The following is a 22,053-nucleotide window of genomic DNA, read 5'->3' on the forward strand; positions in this document are numbered from 1 at the left end:
AGACAGAAAGAGAGAGAAAAACAGAAAACAGAGAGAGAGCGAGTGCGCGCAAGAAAAACAGAGAAAGAGAAAAACAGAAACAGAGCGAGAGAGCGAAACGGAGCGAGAGAGCGAAACGGAGCGAGAGAGCGAAAGCGAAACGGAGCGAGAGAGCGAAAGCGAAACGGTGCGAGAGAGCGAAAGCGAAACGGAGCGAGAGAGCGAAAGCGAAACGGAGCGAGAGAGCGAAAGCGAAACGGAGCGAGAGAGCGAAAGCGAAACAGAGCGAGAGAGCGAAAGCGAAACGGAGCGAGAGAGCGAAAGCGAAACGGAGCGAGAGAGCGAAAGCGAAACGGAGCGAGAGAGAGACAGAGAGAGAGGGAGAGAGAGACAGAGAGAGAGTGAGCAAAACAGAGAAAGAAAGAAAAGAGCGAGAGAGAGAGAAAAACAGAGAAACACAGAGAGAGAGAGCGAAACAGGGAGAGAGCGAAACAGGGAGAGCGGGAGAGAAAAACAGAGAGAGAGCGCGAGAGAACGAGAGTGCGATCGGGAGAGAAAAAGTGAAAGCGAGAGAGATAAAGAGAGAGAGAAAAGAAGGAAAGAAAGAAAAGAGAAAGGCTGTATGTGGGTACACACTGGTACTTGGGTAATCACGCACATGGACTGGCATATGCCCACATACAGCCACAGATTTCTATGGATGGCTCTACACCGCACCTGTGGCTCCCAAGCAGGGAAAGAGGCCTGAATTTTGAAGTGTATGGTCCCAAGTGCCCATGTTCTCAAGGCCAAAAACAAAAAGTTAACCAAAATAGAAAAAAAAAAAATTATATTTAAAAAACAGAACTTTAAGTTTCGTAAACTTAAATAAAACTGACCCAAAACCATTATGGTTTCTAATTGTGATTTTTTTTTTTTAGGACAGCACATTACAGCCAAAAACAGCACAATCTGATCGCAGTTATATTTCCTGCAGGCCAAAGGGGAACTAAATGCTTTGCTGATCCCTGATTAGTATAATTTATTATAATGCCCACAATTGACTTTAAAAAGCCTTGCAAGTACAGCATGCCAACAGCACTCTTTTTTTTTTTCTTGCCACTTGATCAACAAGTCTAGAGACTGCCATCACTTGAACAGATCAGCTTAACAGCCATTGCCGCAATTAAATGTGTTACAGATTTTGCCAGCACTGAAGGCTCTCCCTAGAATGAGATGCTTCATTTACAAAGGCTGGAAGAATCCTATTAGGATGTTTGCCGCTAATCCCAATCCGTGTATGAAATTGAAAATTCCAGAAAAGAGTCCCCCCAGTCTTTCAGTAAATCCAATATTTGTTTAGAATCTTCCTGTGTGCTGACATTTAGAGAATGTACCGCGGCTCACAATAGCGGCGGCTGTTAGTGATGATTTAACTCTCGGGCTCTTATCTCGCCGAATGACAACGGGGATGACACAGGTTTCAACTGTTGGTTCAAATTTCCACCTGCTTGACAGGCAACTTCATCACACGAAGGAAATATTGCAGACGCCTTTCATTTGTGCTCCAGAGGTTTTTCTCTGCTTCGTTCCCTCCCCGCCTTGGCCCTGACTTGACAGAATTTAAAGGCTAAGATAATGTTGACTGCCCCTTTCTTTAGTAAAAGAAAAAAAAAATCAATAAGGGGTCAAGGTTTATTTGACTCTGGGATTAAAAAGGGGAGATTTGTCTCCTGCAGCTGTGCTCAGAAAACGATCACCCGTGATTTCAATAACAAAACCTGCTCGGTGATCCTCTTCGATCGATATGCCGGCGCAACAGCTTTTCACGGCTCATTACCTTTAGCTTTTGGATGCCTCGCCACCTCCTGCTGCCATGCTGTGTTATGGCAGGCCATGAAACGTCGCAGTTTCTCCGGATTTAGAGAGACACCGTACCCAAAAAAACAAGTTCTAATATCGGGGTGATGCTTGGTAGGGCTCAGTCTTCTGATCGATGCTTGCTACCATCTATGATCCAGCCCAGATAAGGTGTCTGCTGGTTCCTGTCACCCTGTAACTTTGGTTGCAACTTGTGTTTTATTGAACTGCATGAGGCTCTGTAGTATTCTGATAACTAGCGGTGGTTCTGGGCCATTGCTACATGTTTACTAGTATTATTATTATACAGTATTTATAAAGCGCCGATAGTTCGCTCAGCGCTGTACATTACAAAGGGGGACAGAACATGTGACAGAACAATACCAATACAATGCAAAACACGAGGGGATCGAGGGCCCTGCTCTTTGGAGCTTACAATCTAGGAGGGAGGGGATGGTGGCACAGGAGGAGATAGCTGTGGGGGATGGAGTGGTAGGAAGAGTGGAGGAGGTCAGCAAGTTAGCAGGGGGTGGGGTAGGCTTCCCTGAAGAGGTGGGTTTTCAGGGTGCGCCTAAAGGAGAGGAGAGTAGGTGATAATCTGAAGGGTTGGGGCAGGGAGTTCCAGAGGATGGGTGACACCCTGGAGAAGTCCTGGAGGCGGGGATGGGAGGAGACCAGGGAACTAGAGAGAAGGAGGTCTTGTGAGGAGCGGAGTGTGCGCGCTGGGCGGTACTTGGATATTAGTATGAATCCCTCTGTCCTTCTCTCCTGCTTAGTGCTAGTTAGTTCAGTCCTAGTCTCCTAGATTGTAAGCTTCAAGGATCAGGGCCCTCCTATCCCTCTTGTATTGAACTGTATTGTTGCTGTATTGACTCCCGTTATATTGTAAAGCGCTGAGCAAACTGTTGGCGCTATATAAATCCTGTATAATAATAATAATGGTTATACACTGCCCTTTTCCTTCATTTTCCCCCAGTGTTAGGCCCCATTCACATGAACAGACTCCTCCAACAAATCCTGTAGTGGGGGATCTGTCTGCTGATCCCTGCTGAGCGGGCAGCAAATGACAGGTCCGTGTCCGCTCATGCAGAGTGGACACAGACACAGCCCACTTTCTTCTATAGGCAGTCGGATGGAAAGTCTTGTACATATGATTGTCATCCAATCTGTTCGACGGATGGTGAATGGATCCCCATCTGTCTTCAGTGGATCTGTTCGAATGCAGGTGTCTGTTAACATCCACTGCTCCATAGAGGGCAATGGATGGTCCAATCAGGTCCACCTGAAAAACGGACAAGCGGACCCCTTCGGTCCGCCCATGTGAAAGGGGCCTTAGTACTTTTCAGAGACAGGGCTTAGTCTTCTTACAAGGTGGACCCAAATCGGTCCACCCATGTGAAAGGGGCCTTAGTACTTTTCAGAGCCAGGGCTCATAGTCTTCTTACAAGGCGGACCCAATTGGTCCACCCATGTGAAAGGGGCCTTAGTACTTTTCAGAGCCAGGGCTCATAGTCTTTTTACAAGGCGGACCCAATTGGTCTGCCCATGTGAAAGGGGACTTAGTACTTTTCAGAGACAGAGCGCATAGTCTTCTTACACTTCAAAAAGACTGAAAAAAAAAAAAAAGAACTCTGACCTGAAATTAGCGGACATAACATTCTGAGGATTCAACTTCTCTATCTTATTGTAGAATTCAGCTGCCACATGGATGGTGCCAAGTCAGCTGATGACCAGACAGACGGGGTCTAAGGAGGTATGTCAAGGCAAAAAATGGCATTTATGCAGAAAGCGGAACACCATTCACCACTGACCACTCTGATGCGGATTATAGTAGAGTTCAAGGAGAGCAGAAGTCCACCTCTCCTGTGTTTTTTAATCACTTGCCTACCGGGCACTTTCACCCCCTCACTGCCCAGGCCAATTTTCAGTGTTGTTGCACTTTGAAAGACAATTGCACGGTCATGCAACACTGTACCCATATGAAATTTTGTATCTTTTTTTTCACACAAATAGAGCTTTCTTTTGGTGGCATTTACTCACCACTGGGTGTTTTATTTTTTGCACTAGAAAACAAAAAAAAAAAACAAAAAAAAAAAAAAAAATGTGAAAAAAAAAAAGTTTTCGTTGTTTCTATTATAAAATTTTGCAAACAGGTAATTTTTCTCCTTCACTGATGTGCGTTGATAGGCAGCACTGATGGGCACTGAAGGTGACAGTGATAGGTAGCACTGATGATGAGGCACCGATGATGCACAGATATGGAGCAATGATGCTCCGATAGATAGTACTGACTGGGGGCACTGATCAGTGCACATCTCCCTGGACACATTTGCTGGTTATCGGTATTACTTTCCTCATGCTGTGGCAGCGTGAGGAAAGTCCTGCTGATAACTGTATTTACTTTGTGATCTGCTGTCATTGGACACAGCTGATCATGTGGTAAAAGGCCACTGTGATTGGCCTTTAACCTAATCACTTGATCAGCTGCATCCGTAGGACACAGCAATCACCGACAGCGCCAGGTGTACGCTGCTGGGGGCGCGTTCTGGGAGGACGTCCATGGATGCCCTCCCAGAACTGGACAACCGTGCTGTAGCGGTTTTTTGGCTATAGTGAGGTTGGAAAGCAGTTACCCCATTAGGAGAGTGGGGACGGACACACACTTTTTTTTTTTCCTAGTATATGCATTACTATATTGGCAGCACAGTGGCTAGCACTTCAGCCTTGCAGCCCTGGGGTCCTCAGCTCATATACAGTGGGGATCGAAAGTTTGGGCACCCCAGCTAAAAATTTGTATTAATGTGCATAAAGAAGCCAAGGAAAGATGGAAAAATCTCCAAAAGGCATCAAATTACAGATTAGACATTCTTATAATATGTCAACAAAAGTTAGATTTTATTCCCATCATTTACACTTTCAAAATAACAGAAAACAAAAAAATGGCGTCTGCAAAAGTTTGGGCACCCTGCAGAATTAATATCTTGTACTGCCCCCTTTGGCAAGTATCACAGTTTGTAAACGCTTTTTGTAGCCAGCCAAGAGTCTTTCAATTCTTGTTTGAGGTATCTTTGCCCATTCTTCCTTACAAAAGTCTTCCAGTTCTTTGAGATTTCTGGGCTGTCTGTCACGCACTGCTCTTTTAACCCCTTGACGCCGACGTCACACAAATATGCGGCCTCACGGACCTGGGCTTTTTTCCGTGGGGCCGCATATTTGCGTACCTGTCTTTGTGCTGGGAGGGCGCCGCTCGGCGCGCTCCCAGCACCAAGACCGCGGTGTCACCGAGAGCCCCGGGTCCCGTTCTAACGATCGGGACCCGGGACTCCCGATTCCGGGTCACGTGATCCCTGTGATAGCCTCTGATTGGCTATCACAGTGATCAATCACTGTGCAGCCCGGCCCCCTTGTTTTCTCTCTCTCTATGAATGGAGAAGAGAGATACATTGTATCTCTCGAACTCCTGACACAGAGAGAGAAAAAAAAGTTTGTAAAAAAAAAAAAAAAGATAAATAAATATTAAAAAATAAAAGAAAAAATAAAGAAAAATACCTAGATCAAGGTTTGATCTAGTTCAGTACCAGGGTTAGTGTTTGGGTCAAGGTCAGGGTCAAAGGTCAGGGTCAAGTGCAAAGGTCAGGATTTAAAAAAAAAAAAATTGGTATCAGTGTCAGTTAGTGTTAATGTCAATGTCAGTGACAGTGTGTTTTATATAAAAAAAAAAGACAAAAACAAAATGCGCACTGTTGTTTCTGGACTGTACTACGGGTACAAACAACAAATAACATACACATATATGGTATCGCTGCGATCGTCAAGAACTGGAGAATGTATTTTGAGTTGTTCTTTGGTGGTAGGTTATGGTCGTAACAAGAAAAACACAGTTAAATTTTAAAAAATGATTTTTTTTTACTATTTTGGCCCAGTTTTCCTTTAATAATAAAAAAAAAATTAGGAGCTATCCATGACCATTTACCACCAAATGAAAGCCCAATTTGTCCTGAAAAAAACAAGGTATAATCCACCTGGATGTACAAAGTAGTTGTGACGATATGTACGGTTTTACTAACACGTCAACGTTGCAGAATTGTGCTTAGGCATTTAGATTTGTTTTACCCTTAGGCGTGAAGGGGTTAAGGTCTATCCATAGATTTTTTAATTATGTTGAGGTCAGGAGATTGTGAAGGCCATGGCAAAACCTTCAGTTTACGCCTCTTGATGTAATCCCCCGTGGATTTCGAGGTGTGTTTAGGATCATTATCCATTTGTAGAAGCCATCCTCTCTATAACTTCAGCTTTTTCACAGATGGCATCAAGTTACCATCCAAAATTTGCTGAAATTTTATTGAATCCATTTTCCTTCTACTCGTGAGATGTTCCCTGTGCCACTGGCTGAAACACAACCCCAAAGCATGATTGATCCAACCCCATGCTTAACAGTTGGACAGAGGTTCTTTTCATTACATTCTGTGCCCCTTCTTCTCCAAACGTACCTTTGCTCATTCCGGCTAAATAGTTCAATTTTAACCTCATCGGTCCACAGAACTTGTTTCCAAAATGCATCAGGCTTGTCTATATGTTCATTTGCAAAGTTCAAACGATGATTTTTGTGGTGAGGACGTAGAAGAGGTTTTCTTCTGATGACTCTTCCATGAAGACCATATTTGTACAAGTATCTCTTTATAGTGGAATAGTGTACCACAACTCCAGTGTCTGCCAGATCTTTCTGGAGGGATCGTGCAAACGTGGGTTTTGAATTGTTTTTCTCACAATCCTGCGAGCTGTTCTGTCTGATATTTTTCTTGGTCTTCCAGATATTGCTTTAACTTCCACTGTTCCTGATGACTGCCATTTCTTAATTACATTCCGAACAGAGGATATTGACATCTGAAAACGCTTTGCTATCTTCTTATAGCCTTTCCCAGCTTTGTAAAACATTAGATATTTCACGAAAACTTAAGCGTGATCATTGTACTAAAAGATTTGTCTATAACCTTCTATTCGACCACCAATAACCAATGCTCACAAGCAGAAACGGCTGCATTGGGCAGAAAAATACATGAAGACTAATTTTCAAACAGTCCTGTTCATGGATGAGTGCCGTGCAACCCTGGATGGTCCAGATGGATGGAGTAGTAGATGGTTGGTGGACGGCCACCCTGTTCCAACAAGGCTGCGATGTCAGCAAGGCGGTGGTGGAGTCATGTTTTTGGTCGGAACCATGGGAACAGAGCTGGTCCGCCCCTTTAGGGTCCCCGAAGGTGTAAAGATGACCTCTGCAAAGTATGTGGAGTTTATGACTGACCACTTTCTTCCCTGGTACAGAAGGAAGAACTATGCTTTCCGTAATAAAATCATCTTCATACATGACAATGCACCATCTCATGCTGCAAATAATACCTCTGCATCAATGGCTGCTATGGGGATAAAAGGAGAGAAAGTCATGGTGTGGCCTCCATCCACCCCTGACCTCAATCCTATTGAGAACCTTTGGAGCATCCTCAAGCAAAAGATCTATGAGGGTGGGAGGCAGTTTACATCCAAACAGCAGCTCTGGGAGGCTATTCTGACATCTTGCAAACAAATTCAAGCAGAAACTGTCCAAAAACTCACAAGTTCAACGGATGCAAGAATCGTGAAGCTGCTATCAAATAAGGGGTCCTATGTTACAATGTAACGTGACCGGTTCAAATGTTTAAAAAGTTAAATGTTGTTAAAAAGTTTGAATGAAATAGCTTTTGATTTCAGTAAATATGCTGCAAACACAACAAATGACAATTTTCAGTTCTTTACAACCTATAAAGTGTTTTGAAACTTCCTGTGCGGAATAATTTGGAACAAAAATCCTGTTATCATTAGGAGGTTTGTTCAATAAAATGTGAATTGTACTCTTATAGTTGATAACATGAGAATTATGCTGTTATTTACATCAATTATTTAGGAAAATGAGAAAAATATAATTTGCATAATAATTTGGAACACGGTGTATATGCAGCTTGACTGCATTACAGTAACAGATTAAGAGGGTTTAGTTGGGCTTTCAGGAGTTTTAAACGTTTGCATGACTAAAATCCTAATATGTCAAAATTATAAGCAACAGTATTCTAGTATCCTAAGCTAAGAATGGCATCAATTAACCACTTGCCTACCAGGCACTTATACCCCCTTATTTACCAGGCCAATTTTCAGCTTTCAGTGCTGCCGCACTTTGACAATTGCGCGGTCATGCAACATTATACCCATATGAAATTTTGATCATTTTTTTCTCACAAATAAAGCTTTCTTTTGGTGGTATTTAATCGCCACTGGGCGCTTTACTTTTTGCGCTATAAATTAAAAAAGTGCAAAAAATTTGAAAAAAAAAAAAAGTTCTGTTTCTTTTATAAAATTTTTCAAACAGGTATTTTTTCTCCTTCACTGATGTGCGTTGATGAGGTAGCACTGATGGGCACTGATAGGCGGCACTGATAGGCAGCACTAATGAGGTGGCACGGATAGGCGGCACTGATAGACAGCACTAATGAGGTGGCACGGATAGGCGGCACTAATATGCAGCACTGATAGGCGGCACTGATAGGTGACACTGATTATGGGTACTGATAGACGGCACTGACTGGCATCACTGCTGGGCACTGACTGGCGGCACTGACTGGCACAACCCCTGGGCACTGACTGGTGGCACTGACTGGCAGCACTGCTGGGCTGCACTGGTGGGCACAGGTAGGTGGCACTTCTGGGCACAGGTAGGTGGCACTAGAGTGGCACAGGTGGGTGCACTGCTGGGCACAGATGGGTGCACTGCTGGGCACAGATGGGCGGAGCTAGTGGGCGCACTGCTGGGCACAGGTGGGCAGAACTTGCAGGTGGCACTGCTGGGCACCGATCATCAGGGCACTGATCAACAGTGCCCTGATGATCGGTGCCGATCCCCGCTCTGACAACTGCCGGTTCTCGGCAGTACTTTCCTCACGATCTGACAGCGTGAGGAAAGTGCAGCCGAGAACCGGCACTTGCATTTCCCTCTGATCAGCGTGTCATTGGACACCGCTGATCACGTGGTAAAAGGCCGCTGTGATTGGCCTTTTACCACATCACGTGATCAGCTGTGTCCGTAGGACACAGCGATCACGGAGATCGCCGGGTGCGCGCCCCAGAGCGCGTTCTGGGAGGACGTCATATGACGTCCACTCAGAACTGGCCGGCCGCAGTGCAGCTGTCATTCGGCTATCTGCGGTCGGCAGCTAGTTAACCTGGAAGACTGAGGATCTCTTAAGGCAAAAAAGAAATACCGTCAGGGACAGCTCTGGCTTGAAGGGGAGTATTGCAACCTGAGCTGCTTTTTTAATTTCTAACACTGCCTAGGGGACTACTTTAATAAAAAAAAAAAAAAATGTCAGGGTAGGGTTTTGAATATTCTTTAGGCAGCAACAGGTTTTCAGTTTAAGCCCAAGTGTTATTTTCAAACTACAAAATGTGGGTTATGTGGCGTAATCAATGAAGAGATTTTTCCTTACTTCCTGATCTGGTGAGGAGCTCAGAGAGAAAGGAAGTAAGGATGCACCGAAATTTCGGCCGAAAACACCCCTTTCATCCTGTGGCCGAAAAAGAAAAAAACAAAAAAAACCAAACTACAGGTGCCGAAAAAACCCGCCGCTCCGTAGTTCAGCCTTACCTGAGAAACCATCGATCCCGGCGCTAGGCATAGAGATGCGTGAAGGAAAGATGCCCACCACACATCTCTATGCCCTTGGAGGACCGGAGTGATGTCACTTCCGGTTAATTTCTCTCTTTTTTTTAATAAAAAAAACACTAGGTCAATGCTTTTATTTGATCCACTGCTTTACATTGCAGAGGAGAGATATGGGGTCTTATTGACCCCATCTCTCTCCATATAGAGGACCTGTCACTAATTATTTCTATCACAAGGCATGCATGCATTCCAAAAGTGATTACATTATTTTTGCAAAAAAAAATAAAATTAAGAAAAAAAAAAAAAAAAGTTTAAAGTGCCCAGTCCCCCCATGCTCACACATAGTGGTGAACGCATACGTAGGCCATGCCCACATATGTAAATGGTATTCAAACCACACGTGAGGTATCGCCACGAGCGTCAGAGCAAGAGCAATAATTCTTACACTAAACCTCCTCTGTAACTTTACACTACTAACCTGTAGACATTTTTAAAGTATCACACATGGAGATTTTTAAGTACTGCAGTTTCACGCCATTCCACGAGCGTGCACAATTTTAAAGCGTGACATATTGGGTATCTATTTACTCGCCGTAACATCCTCTTTCATATTTTACAAAAACATTGGGGTATATAAAGTTTTTTTAATCAATGTGTATTTGTTTCCAAAAAATATATATTAATTTTTAAAAACGGTTTTCGGCCAAGTGCATTTTGAATTTTCGTTTTATGACACCAGAATTTTCATTTCGATGCACCACTAAAAGGAACTAATGAGAATTCCCCCAATGTGGCTTGAAACTGCTGTCTATGCCCTCCCTGACCGAAGGACTTCCGTTTCCCTCCATTCTAGTCCTGGTATCACAAAAATAAAAATAATTCTCTTTAATGGAGTCCCAGACAGAAATAAACTACTAGCTCAAGCATTAATATTAATAAATCATAGTAAAATGTAAAAATCAGGATAAAATCATAAATCATTAATATGATACTATAATAAAAACTGGTGACAGTTCGTGGCAGGTGATAAGTACAGGAGTTGATAGTGACTTGAAGTTCCAGTGGCGTGGTGATAAATAGTAAAAATACGCACTCACCAGATGCGTATCTTTCAATACGCGAATAAATCAATATAACCAGAGATCCCCCTCATGGGATGGGATGGACAGACTTTGGGCAGCCAAACGGTCGTCCCCCTTGGTATGAATCACCGGGTGTCACCGTGGAAGCCTCTAAGGTGAATGGGCAGGATAACTCACACTGGAACTGGCATCCTCCTCTGCACTGGTGGACTGATGTCAACAAATGGAAATGGCTCCTGTGCCACAAAGTATGGGCTCTAGGAATGAATGCTGGCTCACGAGGGAGTAAACAAATAATGCCCATGGTGTAGTATTTTATAAAAAATTAATTTAATAATCCACGTGGTATGAAACATAATAAAATCAGAGTACACAAGCAAAGTATACTGACCGTGTGAAATAAAAGGTGGCTACCAGACCTCTATAGGGAGCCGGTGGCTAGACGTCACGGCATTATGGCCCCTTTGACGCGTTTCACGCAATTGCACTTCCTCAGAAAGGGATATCCTGGAACGTCAAGTCACTATGAACTCCTGTACCTATCACCTGCCACAAACTGTCATCAGTTTTTATTATATTTTATTATAGTATTATTTTAATATGATTTTATCCTAATTTTTACATTTTATTATAATTTATTAATACTTATGCCTGAACTAGTACGTATTTATCTTTTAGCGCTGCACTTTCTATTTGTGTATCTTTAGAGGTTTTATTGTGATCACCTTTTTCGTGCTTTTTGCTGCTATACTAATAAGCGCTCACTGAGTATATCTTATTATCAGAAATAAAAACCTGACATCCTCGCTCTCCTCTAAATTTAAAACCTAAATCCGAACTTCAGGATAAGCAAATACTTTTTAAGCCACATGTATTCTTGTTCAAATCTTGGTGTGCTTTGTGCATTTCTTCCAGATCTGTGCAGTAATCCCGTGTGAGACTTTACCTAAATGCAGGAGCTTCCTGTAATGGAGACCAGTCACTGCTGCTCTCTCCTTGTGCAGGGTGACAGGTCTTGTCAACCTGTAGTGCAGGGCAACTGTGGCCCTCCAGCTGTTGAACTACAAGTCCCATCATGCCTCTGCCTTTTTTGGAGTCATGCTTGCAACTGTCAGTTTTGCAATGCCTCATGGGACTTGTAGTTCTACAACAGCTGGAGGGCCACAGTTGCCCACCCCTGCTGTAATGGGTGGCACTTTGCAATATACCCCTCCGCCATGGAGTTCTGCTCTCTGCACAGGCCATTTGCAGCAAGATTATGTTGTCACTGCTATTTTTACACGGTAAGGTGCCTGGATTTGCAAAGGCATTAGCTACCCACAATGTGAATTTAAATCATTTGTGGCTATTGGGGAATATACAGTATTTAAATGAAAGCTTTTGTACCCAAAGGTTTGGAGCGGAGCTGTCGGAAGGGTCAAAATGCTAGGCAAGAGTGAAAGAACCACAGCAAGTCCCCTGGCCATCGCTTACCAATAGCTCTTCGGAAATTCTCCATTAACACTTCTGTTTTCTTAATTTCTGTAGAATAGACTTCGCTGCCAACCATTGGACAAAATGGCACTTTGCTGCCCAACTCCTGTGCGATTGCAAGGGCCAGAGCGGTCTGCCAATAAAGAAAAGCAACAATAAAAATGAGGTTATAAAGTATGATTCATCTAGAGTAAAAAATCATGGAGTCTAGCTTTATAGGGACAGTCTTCAATTCCATTCAAATCTGAGCTCCATAGTGAAGTTGAAACTAAGCTGGTCCAAACCATCTATTTACTTAATAGATACAGCAACTGGGAGCACTGTATAAACTTCAGGTAGTCTCAGCCACATACAGTAAAATATATAAAGAAAGGAAAAATCGCCAGCAAAAACCAACAAATTATATATCAGCAGCAACTCCCACCAAAAAAAATGATATATGTGTAGCAATCAATTAATTAGGCAAAGTGAACAAACATAAAGGAGTATGCGCTAAAAACAAAAATATTTTATATATATATATATATATATATATCTCTATCTATATCTATATATCTATCTATCTATCTATCTATCTATCTATCTATCTATCTATCTATCTATCTATCTATCTATCTATCTATATATATATATATATATATATATATATATCTCCACATGTGTATATCACCATATATTAAAAAGTGTCCAATAATAAATATTAAATTGTCCAAATCAATTTATCTTCTGTGACTTCATAACACTGTGAAAATCCACCACCAAATGAATTAAACTCACCAAAGCTATATGCTGATCAAGTCATAGACCAGCAATAGCGCTTGTGCTCTGGGAGCGATGAATAAACTGTGTCCAGATAACAGATGTAATAGTATTCAATCACTTCCAGGTAAGTAATAGTAACCAGCATGAGGAATAGTATATCTCTACCAAGGCAAATACTCTGCAGCCAAGGGTCTCATGGCAAAACTCTCCACTTGTGATCACACCTCCATATATCCATACAGCACATTCAGGGACAAAAAAAGAGAACATAATGGTGCAGTACGTTTTAAAACCATTTATATATTTAATAATTTTCAAAAAACTCACAAACAAGGTGCCCAGACAGACACCAGCTTGAATCGCAATGTACAAACAGAGGTGATGGATGAACCCCACTCACCACGGATCACCTCCGACAATGGGAAAGAACGTTCTGACGTACACATTGAGTAGGCCACGCCCAACGCGTTTCGTCACCACAACGTCATCAAGGGGCGGTACATCACCTCTGTTTGTACATTGCGATTCAAGCTGGTGTTTGTCTGGGCACCTGGTTTGTGAGTTTTTTGAGAATTATTAAATATATAAATGGTTTTAAAACGTACTGCACGATTATGTTCTCTTTTTTGTCCCTGAATGTGCTGTATGGATATATGGAGGTGTGATCTCAAGTGGAGAGTTTTGCCATGAGACCCTTGGCTGCAGAGTATTTGCCTTGGTAGAGATATACTATTCCTCATGCTGGTTACTATTACTTACCTGGAAGTGATTGAATACTATTACATCTGTTATCTGGACACAGTTTATTCATCGCTCCCAGAGCACAAGCGCTATTGCTGGTCTATGACTTGATCAGCATATAGCTTTGGTGAGTTTATTTAATTCATTTGGTGGTGGATTTTCACAGTGTTATAAAGTCACAGTATACAGTGCTGTGCTCTGACAGTGCAATGGGCACTTCCCATCCCATTCCCAGAAAAAAAATAATCGAGTGTAGCAATGACTGAGCGTGAGAGTAGCGCTGCGCTTCATGAATGGTCCTGTAGTCTTCTGGGACCTGTCACGAGTCCCAAAAGACTACAGGGAGGGAGGACACCTTCCACTTCCGATCGCCTAGGCGATCTGACCGAAAGTGGAAGCGGGTATCTGCAAATTCGGGTACCTGCTGCCACCCCGCTTCCCAAAGGTGCCAATCCTTAATGGGGAGCAGTCCTTAAAGCGGAACTTCTCCTTTTAGGTGGAGCTCCGCTTTAAAGTGGTTAAAAAGCTTCAACAAAATATTCAAAGCTATAAACATAAAAAGCAGACGCCTGTGTGTGTGTGTAAGGCCCAAACAGGCAACAGAGACAGCAGGATGCAGAAAAAAAAAAAAAAATCAGGGAGACATCAGTTTTAATTTGGTCATTAGGCAGCTTGTCTCGGTTTCAGGATACAACTAACTTTGAAGCTTTTCACAATGGGCAGAGAAACCCTTTAACACAACAAAATGATGTTCCCTGGAGGGAAGGCGCATCTGAACAATGCAGAAAGCCTAAACAGCGTGTCATCAATCACAGCGCTGCCCCCATGGTAATGTTCTTCACATTAATGTCCTTTAATAAGCATGGATCAGTGAAAAGTCAACTATGAGCTCTGTAACGAAAGCATGCTTAATTGTTCTCGTAAACACAGAGCCGATTCAGAGGACGCAGTGGAAGGGGAACATTTCAACACATGGGGGCATTGCCAGCACTTGTACTTGTGATGAACATTCTGACTTTCATGCTCGACATTTTCCATGGCTAAATAGGATGCAGGTGAAAACGCCCGTTACCTTGCCAGTTCCAGGAGGTCCAGCCAGCAGCACCGCTCTCCCAGCCATTTTCTTGCTTTTAATTAGCTCTACTATTACGCCACATGCCTGCAATTTAAAGGGAAAAAAAAAAAGACATGGTTGAAACGGTGGATATGCATGAAACATGAGCTCTGACCAAAAAAGGTTAAAACAAAACAAAAAACAATGTTTTGACAGCTTGCTATTAAAGAAACTGGTAAAGAGGCAAACATAACCAGAGAGGTGAAAAATAAATGCTGTGATGGCTTGCCGCCTTTAAAAATAACTCTTCAACTGCCAAAATAAATACATAAACCAAGGACAAGCCTGCAAAATAAAGAACTGAAAATAGGATTCCAGCTTAACCCTAACTAGTCTTAATGTCCCCCTTCCCCCTCCTAAAACCTATACCGACTAACCTCTGTTAACCTCCCTAGCGGTCTGATTATGTCAGTATTTCTGTGCTCAAAGCGGTACATTTTTTTTGCATGGAAATATGTAGTTTTTTTATTGTAGGCCTGTAATTCTTAGGACTAACTCACTGAAATCTGTCCGAACAAGAGTCTAGTAAACATCCCGGGGATGATAAAACTTGAAACACGAAATCATAAATGATAATTTAATCATAAAAAATATAATAAATTTAATTCAATAATATAATCAAACCAAAAACACTGAAATGTGAAATATAGCGCCAAGTTCGCACATCGCTGAGCAAAGTCGCAGAATCGTTTTCAGTGTCTGATGAGGAATTTACCCCATGAAACATTATCACTCAATTCTGCAAGTGGTTCTGATTTACTATCGCTGTTCTCTAGCCGGTCTAAAACCGCTTTTGACCTAAAGGGACGCTTTTTGGACGCCATGGACGTTTCTCAGTTTCCAGGCAGAAAGAACAGTAAAAATGCAGGCAGGGCGCCGGACAAAGCACTCGGGACAAAATGTATGTGAAATGGTTGGATACAGGAATGTTATACTATGTGATTTTAGTGTATTGAGTGAATGTCACATTTTTATATTTTTGAATTTCCCACCATTTCCATCCCCCGTATGTCCCGACGTCACAGGGAACAGAACCCGGAAGACAGATACTGGCATCGGCCGGAGGACATTGCCGGGGACACTGCAGGAGGGACATCACAGCAGTGCAGGACAAGGTAAGTGCTGGAGGGATCCCAGAGCAGGGTATTCCCGAGTGTAGCTCAGGGTTACTGCTTTTGGTACTGAAAGAATACTGCCGGGGGGGGGGGGGGTTTACGAATATGTATATACTTCCCTATTTGTAGCCCGCTACAGTCAGTTCATGTGATCTGGCTCCCCATGTCAGCCAGCGGAAGACTGCAGCAGAGGGGAGGAAGCACCAACAACAGCAGAGACATGCCATATAATAAGATGGCGGTCTGGGCGTTGTGCCCTTAATTCAGCACAGTATATGAGAAACTGCCTCCCAGATGTCTTGATCCCTTGAAAAAGTCCAGGAAATGACGAAACGCGTTGGGTCACACGGCGTCTGACGTACACACGCCAACCGGAAGTGCGATCGCGGCCATTTTGAGAGTGGGCACATGCTGTTTTTTTTCATTAAGGACTACCACAACAGTGCCCTGAGGACTGGATATTGAACTCTGCCTATTTTAATGTAAGAAATCTTTATTAAAGTTTTGTGTATCTACGATTTACCACCGACTACCTCCCCTTTACTCGAGGAAAATATGAAGGAGTGAAAAGGAGGAATAGAAAGCCTTTGAAGAGTGCCATTACTTTGTGTACAAAGCATGTCATTCATTCATTAGGGTAATTATGCAATCTCTCACCAGTTGGAGGTGATCACTGAGCATTTCACTGGTGTGCTTTGAAGTGTTTTACCAGTTCCCATCTCGTGGAGGTGATCACGGATATGTATTGATGTGATATTTTGTTCACTATAATTTTTTTTTTTTTTCGCTATTTGCACGTGTGGAGTGTGCACACTTTGCAGTTTGCATGTTACACCTATAGTCACCAGTGAATTATCTAATTGAAAGGTAATACACTATTTGGAGTTTTTTGGTGGCTCACAAGGAATTTGAAAAATCGACATCTGTATCACCTACAAGCCTTGTTGGATCTGCTTTCCCTTGTAGGACAGTGACCAGTTTTTGGGACATTTTGCTTTATTTATTCTATTTATGAATGTTCATTTACGGTTCTGCTTATTGTTTATTATAGGGAATTCTGAAAAGTCATTGATATCATGTGTGCAAAGGAGAGGGAAGGGCACATTTTTAATACCAGTTATGTTGAGGCTGGAATTCTACTTTGATTCTCACTGCCCAGCTCACAGATCTTCAGTCTTTAGCAGAGCTGAAACTTTATGAGATGTCCTTTTCCAGCTTTATAAAGTTCAATTACCTTGTTACGCAGAACTTTTGACAGTTCTTTTCTGATCCCCATGGCTCAGTATCTAGCCTAGTCAGTGCTTCCACGTAAGAGCTAACACACTCATTGACTATTTATACACTGACACTAATTGCAATTTAAAAAAGCCACAGATGTGGGACATTAACCTCTAATTGGCATTTTAACCCGTGTGTGTCACCTTGTGTGTCTGTACCAAGGCCGAACATTCCAGGGGGCGGAGACGTCTGATCCGGGCCATTTGGGTGATTTCTGCTATCATTATGATTTAAAAAGGAGGCAAACAATTGTGATAATAAATGGCTTCATACGATCATCATCCTTCAATAAAAGAACATTTTTTGGCATGATCAGTCATATTTTCAATATCAATGCCAAAATTTCACAATTTCTGCCAGGGGATGCAAACTTTTGAGCACAACTGTAAATTGAAATTCAGCATGTTATGCAGGGACCAGCCAAATTTGGACCCATGTATGGGGACAGTGGTTGTACAGACGTTGATCTAACACAGACACCAATGACGGGGCGCTCTTCCTCCCACAGACACCAATGACGGGACGCTCTTCCTCCCACAGACACCAATGACGGGGCGCTCTTCCTCCCACAGACACCAATGACGGGGCGCTCTTCCTCCCACAGACACCAATGACGGGGCGCTCTTCCTCCCACAGACACCAATGACGGGGCGCTCTTCCTCCCACAGACACCCATGATGGGGCGCTCTTCCTCCCACAGACACCAACAATGGGGCACTAATCTTCCCATTGATACCAACAAAGGGGCAATAATACTACCCCAAATACCATGATGGGTCATTGTTTACTCCTTTACTCCTGACACCAGGAAATTTGCTTCTCCCACTGGCTATAGTCCGGTCCCCATAAAGTTTGAAGGACAGTAATCTGGTCCTTTCTATAGAAAGTTTGGAGACCCCTGGCCTATACTCTCTGTAATTGGTATTTACTTTTCAGAGGGCTCCTAGATAAGCTATATAATATGTTTTCAGCATTTTTAGGGGTTAGGGTGATATTTTTTTCATACTGCTATACCAAATAATTGATTTGTCTTTTTCGTCAAGCAGTGTGGCCGATTGCTCTTTGAGGGATTTGCGCTGGTTACAGATTTGGTTTGCTCCAGCCGGCATGCAAAGTGGTGCGGTTCTGGGTTGGGTTGATGTCTATTAATACAGTACAGGTGCTCTTTAGCATCTACTATACCTACAGTCCTATTTATATATTGACTTTGATACTCCTGGACTGTGTCCACGGACATTTGACTTCCACCTTGAACGGCCCCATGATACTTGCACAGTAATGAGGATGAAGTTTGCACTGTATACATAAAGTATCAATGGAATATGCTGCTAGAGCTTTGATCTCTCTCTAAATAGAAACCCTCCAATCACTGGTTCACGTTTTCTGCTGCAATCAGATAACCCCACAGCATGGTCCACATGGACTAGACTTGTCAGAGGTCTTTCCAAATTGTGCACTGCTCCACTGACAGCGTTCCCACACATAGCACATCAAATGAAAACCATGCCACAGGAACGGCTCGGCCAGTAAATAAAAATACATGTGAAAGGCGGCCAAATATGGAGCATTTCAAGAGACTTAACTCATTCAGTGGGTGAAGGCTTTACAGATTTCCTGCAAGAGCTCTAGAGGAGAGCCTGGTACATAGTGCTTCCCAATCACGTGTCATATGTCCTCACATGGGATGAAGGATGGATGGCCTTTCCGAGGAATGAATGGAGATTATGTAGCGTGTCGAAGAAAAGCTCGGCCCTGAGACTTTTGAAGCAGTGGCTCCCAAAGTAGAACATGCTGAATTTTTTGCGCATTGAACTGTACTGGAACGCAATAAAATGCACAATAATGAATGTCCTTATTTAAGTTGAAGAAAAAGAGCGTGGGAAAAAATTAACCGAAACGCATTAAAAACACATTGGAGTGTGCACCAAGGACCCCCATTATCCGCAGGGCCACGGACACTAGAGGGCGGCAGTGAATACACCAAGGACCCCCATTACCGCAGGGCCACGGACACTAGAGGGTGGCAGTGAATACACCAATGACCCCCATTATATGCAGCACAGGGCGGCAGTGAATACACCAAGGACCCCCATTATCCGCAGCACAGGGCCACGGACACTAGAGGGCGGCAGTGAATACACCAAGGACCCCCATTATCCGCAGCACAGGGCCACAGACACTAGAGGGCGGCAGTGAATACGCCAAGGACCCCCATTATCCGCAGCACAGGGCCACGGACACTAGAGGGCGGCAGTGACCACCTGACCCTCCAGAATGCTGAGAATGGAGGAAAACCGGAAATCTGATGAGCGACACCATTGCTCCTCCTCTTTCTTCACTCACAGGAAGTGCGTTGTCTCAGGAATTCTCTTCCTCGGGAAATGTTCTGTCTCCTCAGCGGATTGTTGTTGTCAGCAGCCTTGGTGTGGAAGCACTCCGTTCCTTTCTATGCCAATGTAAATTTTTTTTTTTTTTTATCTCTGAAATGTTATTGAAATAATTCTGCATAAAGGTGATTGAAAATCTGAAAAAAAAAACCAAAAAAAAAACCCACTGGAACACCTCAAAAACATGCATACAGAAATGCATCCGGACTGCATTTCTATGGTGTGAACTGGCATTAAGGGCTAGTTCACACCACATGCATAGAAAGTGGGTTATATGGTTTTCAATGGCTTGCAGTTCCACTGCGTTTCGGTTCGAGGAAAAAAAAATTAAAAAAAAGTAAAACATGCTGCATTTTTACTGCACAAATTCATACTAGAACATGGTACAACGCATAAAAAAAAACAAAAAAACACACTGGACCCCAGTGCAGTGAAAAAAGCAGTAAAACAAAATAATCTGGAATGCAGCCAGAAACGCATCAAAAACATGCATGGAGAAACAGATCTGGGGTGCGTTTTTGAGGTGTGAACCGACCCTTAGGCTATATTCGCAGCAGCTGAAGCATTACAACACAGTGACTGGTGTGCACTGCAATATCCGTCCAACGCAGTCCCACCGCATCTGGTGTGGATGACCGCTTAGGCCCCATGTACACGGGACACGTCTGAACGATGGAAACGGACTGCTGGCAAACGTAGGTTAAGAAACGTCTGTTTAGCCGCGTTTATGTGTGTTTGCATTTAGAAGCGTTTTTTAAAGATAAGAACAGGAGAACCTCCCAAATGCCCAGAATGCACTGAAAAGTGGTCAATTATTAACTATTTCAGACTGTTTCAGAGAAATACAGAGAGTAGAAGCAGAGACAGCAGGATGTGTTGAGATTAGCTTAGGTGCGAGTTGCTCATTAACATTTCTTTTGTTTCCAAGGGTGGGAAAGGTGTCTGGTGGAGGAGTCATTAAGGCCACCTGGCAGGGGGTCTTCATGAGGAATTTGAGGTGTGAATGGTCATTAACATATCTTTTGTTTCCAAGGGTGGGAGAGGTCTGAGGTGTGAATTGGTCATTACAATGTGTGACAAGCTTGGAAGGAACATCCTGTGTTCAGTGTTTTGTCCATCTGAGTACCTTGAAATTTCTTTGCATGCATTTATCATGATGGAAAAAGGCTCTGGACAACATCGGGAACTGGAAGAGTAAAAAAAAATGTTGCAAATGCTTATAAACGCGAATTGACGCGTTTACAAGCATTCTGCATTTGAAACGCTGATAAAAATCGACTGCTGAACGCAAGTTTTCTGCGTTTAAAAAAACGACTGTAAACTCAACTGCCTGTAAACGAAGATGTGTACATGGACACATAGGAAAACATTAGGGAGAGTTCAGGGTCAGCTGAAAAAAAAACAAAAAAAATGCTGAACAGCTCCTAAACGTGAGTTTATCAGCTGCAGTGTACATGAGCCCTAAGGGCTCGTTCACACTTGACTTTTTTGCAAACTCTTGCAAACGCCCCTATAGTGTTTGACAAGTGTTGGTCCGGTGTTTGAGAAGCGGTTTTAACGCTCCGCAAACGCTCCCAAAACGCCATATGCGCGATTTAGCGGCGGTTGGTAGGCGTTTGCCAAGCGTTAACACCTATAATGAAGTTTGAATGGTGTTAACGCTCTGCAAACGCCTCGCAAATGCTGGCCGGGCGTTTGCGGAGCGGCACCTTGAATAGGAAGCTTCAACTCTTCCTGACTCGACCAGTGGCATCCGTTTTGCCACGACGCTAACACTTCCGTGTGAACAGCACTATGTGTTGCAATGTGCAGAATTTTCAGAGGCGTTTGGAAAGCGGTAAAAACGCTTCCCAAATGCCTGTCTGCCGCCTGCTGACAACGCTAGTGTGAATGTAGCCTAAGACTTACTTGAAAATGAACGAAGCAGAAGGAAATGCAAGGTTCCCCCTAGTGGTCAGTTTACAGATTTCTTAAAGTGGAATTCCAATCAAAACCTAAAACCTTCCATCTACCCTGTAAGAGGAAAGATGTCTGTACATACCTATTCTGAATATGCTGCGGTCATGGGATCTCCAGAAGCTGCTTCAGTGTAGAAGAGAAGCAGAGACAACTGCAGAGGCTAGGCAATGATAACCTCCATAGGCCTTCTATGGGGCATCCGTTGTAGGCCGTCTTTGTTCTACACTGAAGCTGGAGAGATCATATGACTGGAGCAAGTTCAGACATCTTTCCTTTTGCAGCAGGGTGTCAAACCCGAAGCCCAGGAGAGTTCAGCATGAGGTCCGGGCCCCATTTTAATGTAGAAGTGAATCTATATAGCCATGTGACTACTTCTGCAGGTGAATATTTCCACAGTGCCAGCCGCTGCCCCCCTGCCCGCTACATGTCCCGGGCTCCACTTGCCCATCTGCGTGCCCGGGACAGGTTCATTGGGTGCCAGGGGGATGCTGGTATAGAGGAGGGAGGAGAATGGACACGTCCGCTCCCCTTCTTGTCCTGACCTGGAAGTGATGTGACGTCACTTCCAGTTCCCCGTTAACAGATTCCCGACCATCGAGGCCGGGAAAGAATGTAATGCGGTGCGATGTGCGCTGAA

General features: G+C 43.4%; 1 protein-coding gene across 1 annotated transcript in view; it reads right to left on the bottom strand.

Annotated features, from left to right (window-relative positions):
- The window catches only part of RUVBL1 (RuvB like AAA ATPase 1), a 49,113-nt gene that overhangs the window by 23,017 nt on the left and 4,043 nt on the right, over positions 1-22,053 (bottom strand). The window contains exons 2-3 of the mRNA XM_089682459.1: positions 14,636-14,722; positions 12,061-12,193 (exon numbers count right to left, since the gene is read on the bottom strand). Coding sequence (XP_089538585.1) covers positions 12,061-12,193; positions 14,636-14,722 — 220 coding nt within the window. The remainder of the gene's footprint in view (positions 1-12,060; positions 12,194-14,635; positions 14,723-22,053) is intronic.

The sequence above is a fragment of the Staurois parvus genome, unplaced genomic scaffold, assembly GCF_062004578.1.
Source record: "Staurois parvus isolate SC_StPar_1 unplaced genomic scaffold, SC_StPar_1.0 ptg000290l, whole genome shotgun sequence".
NCBI lineage: Eukaryota > Metazoa > Chordata > Amphibia > Anura > Ranidae > Staurois > Staurois parvus.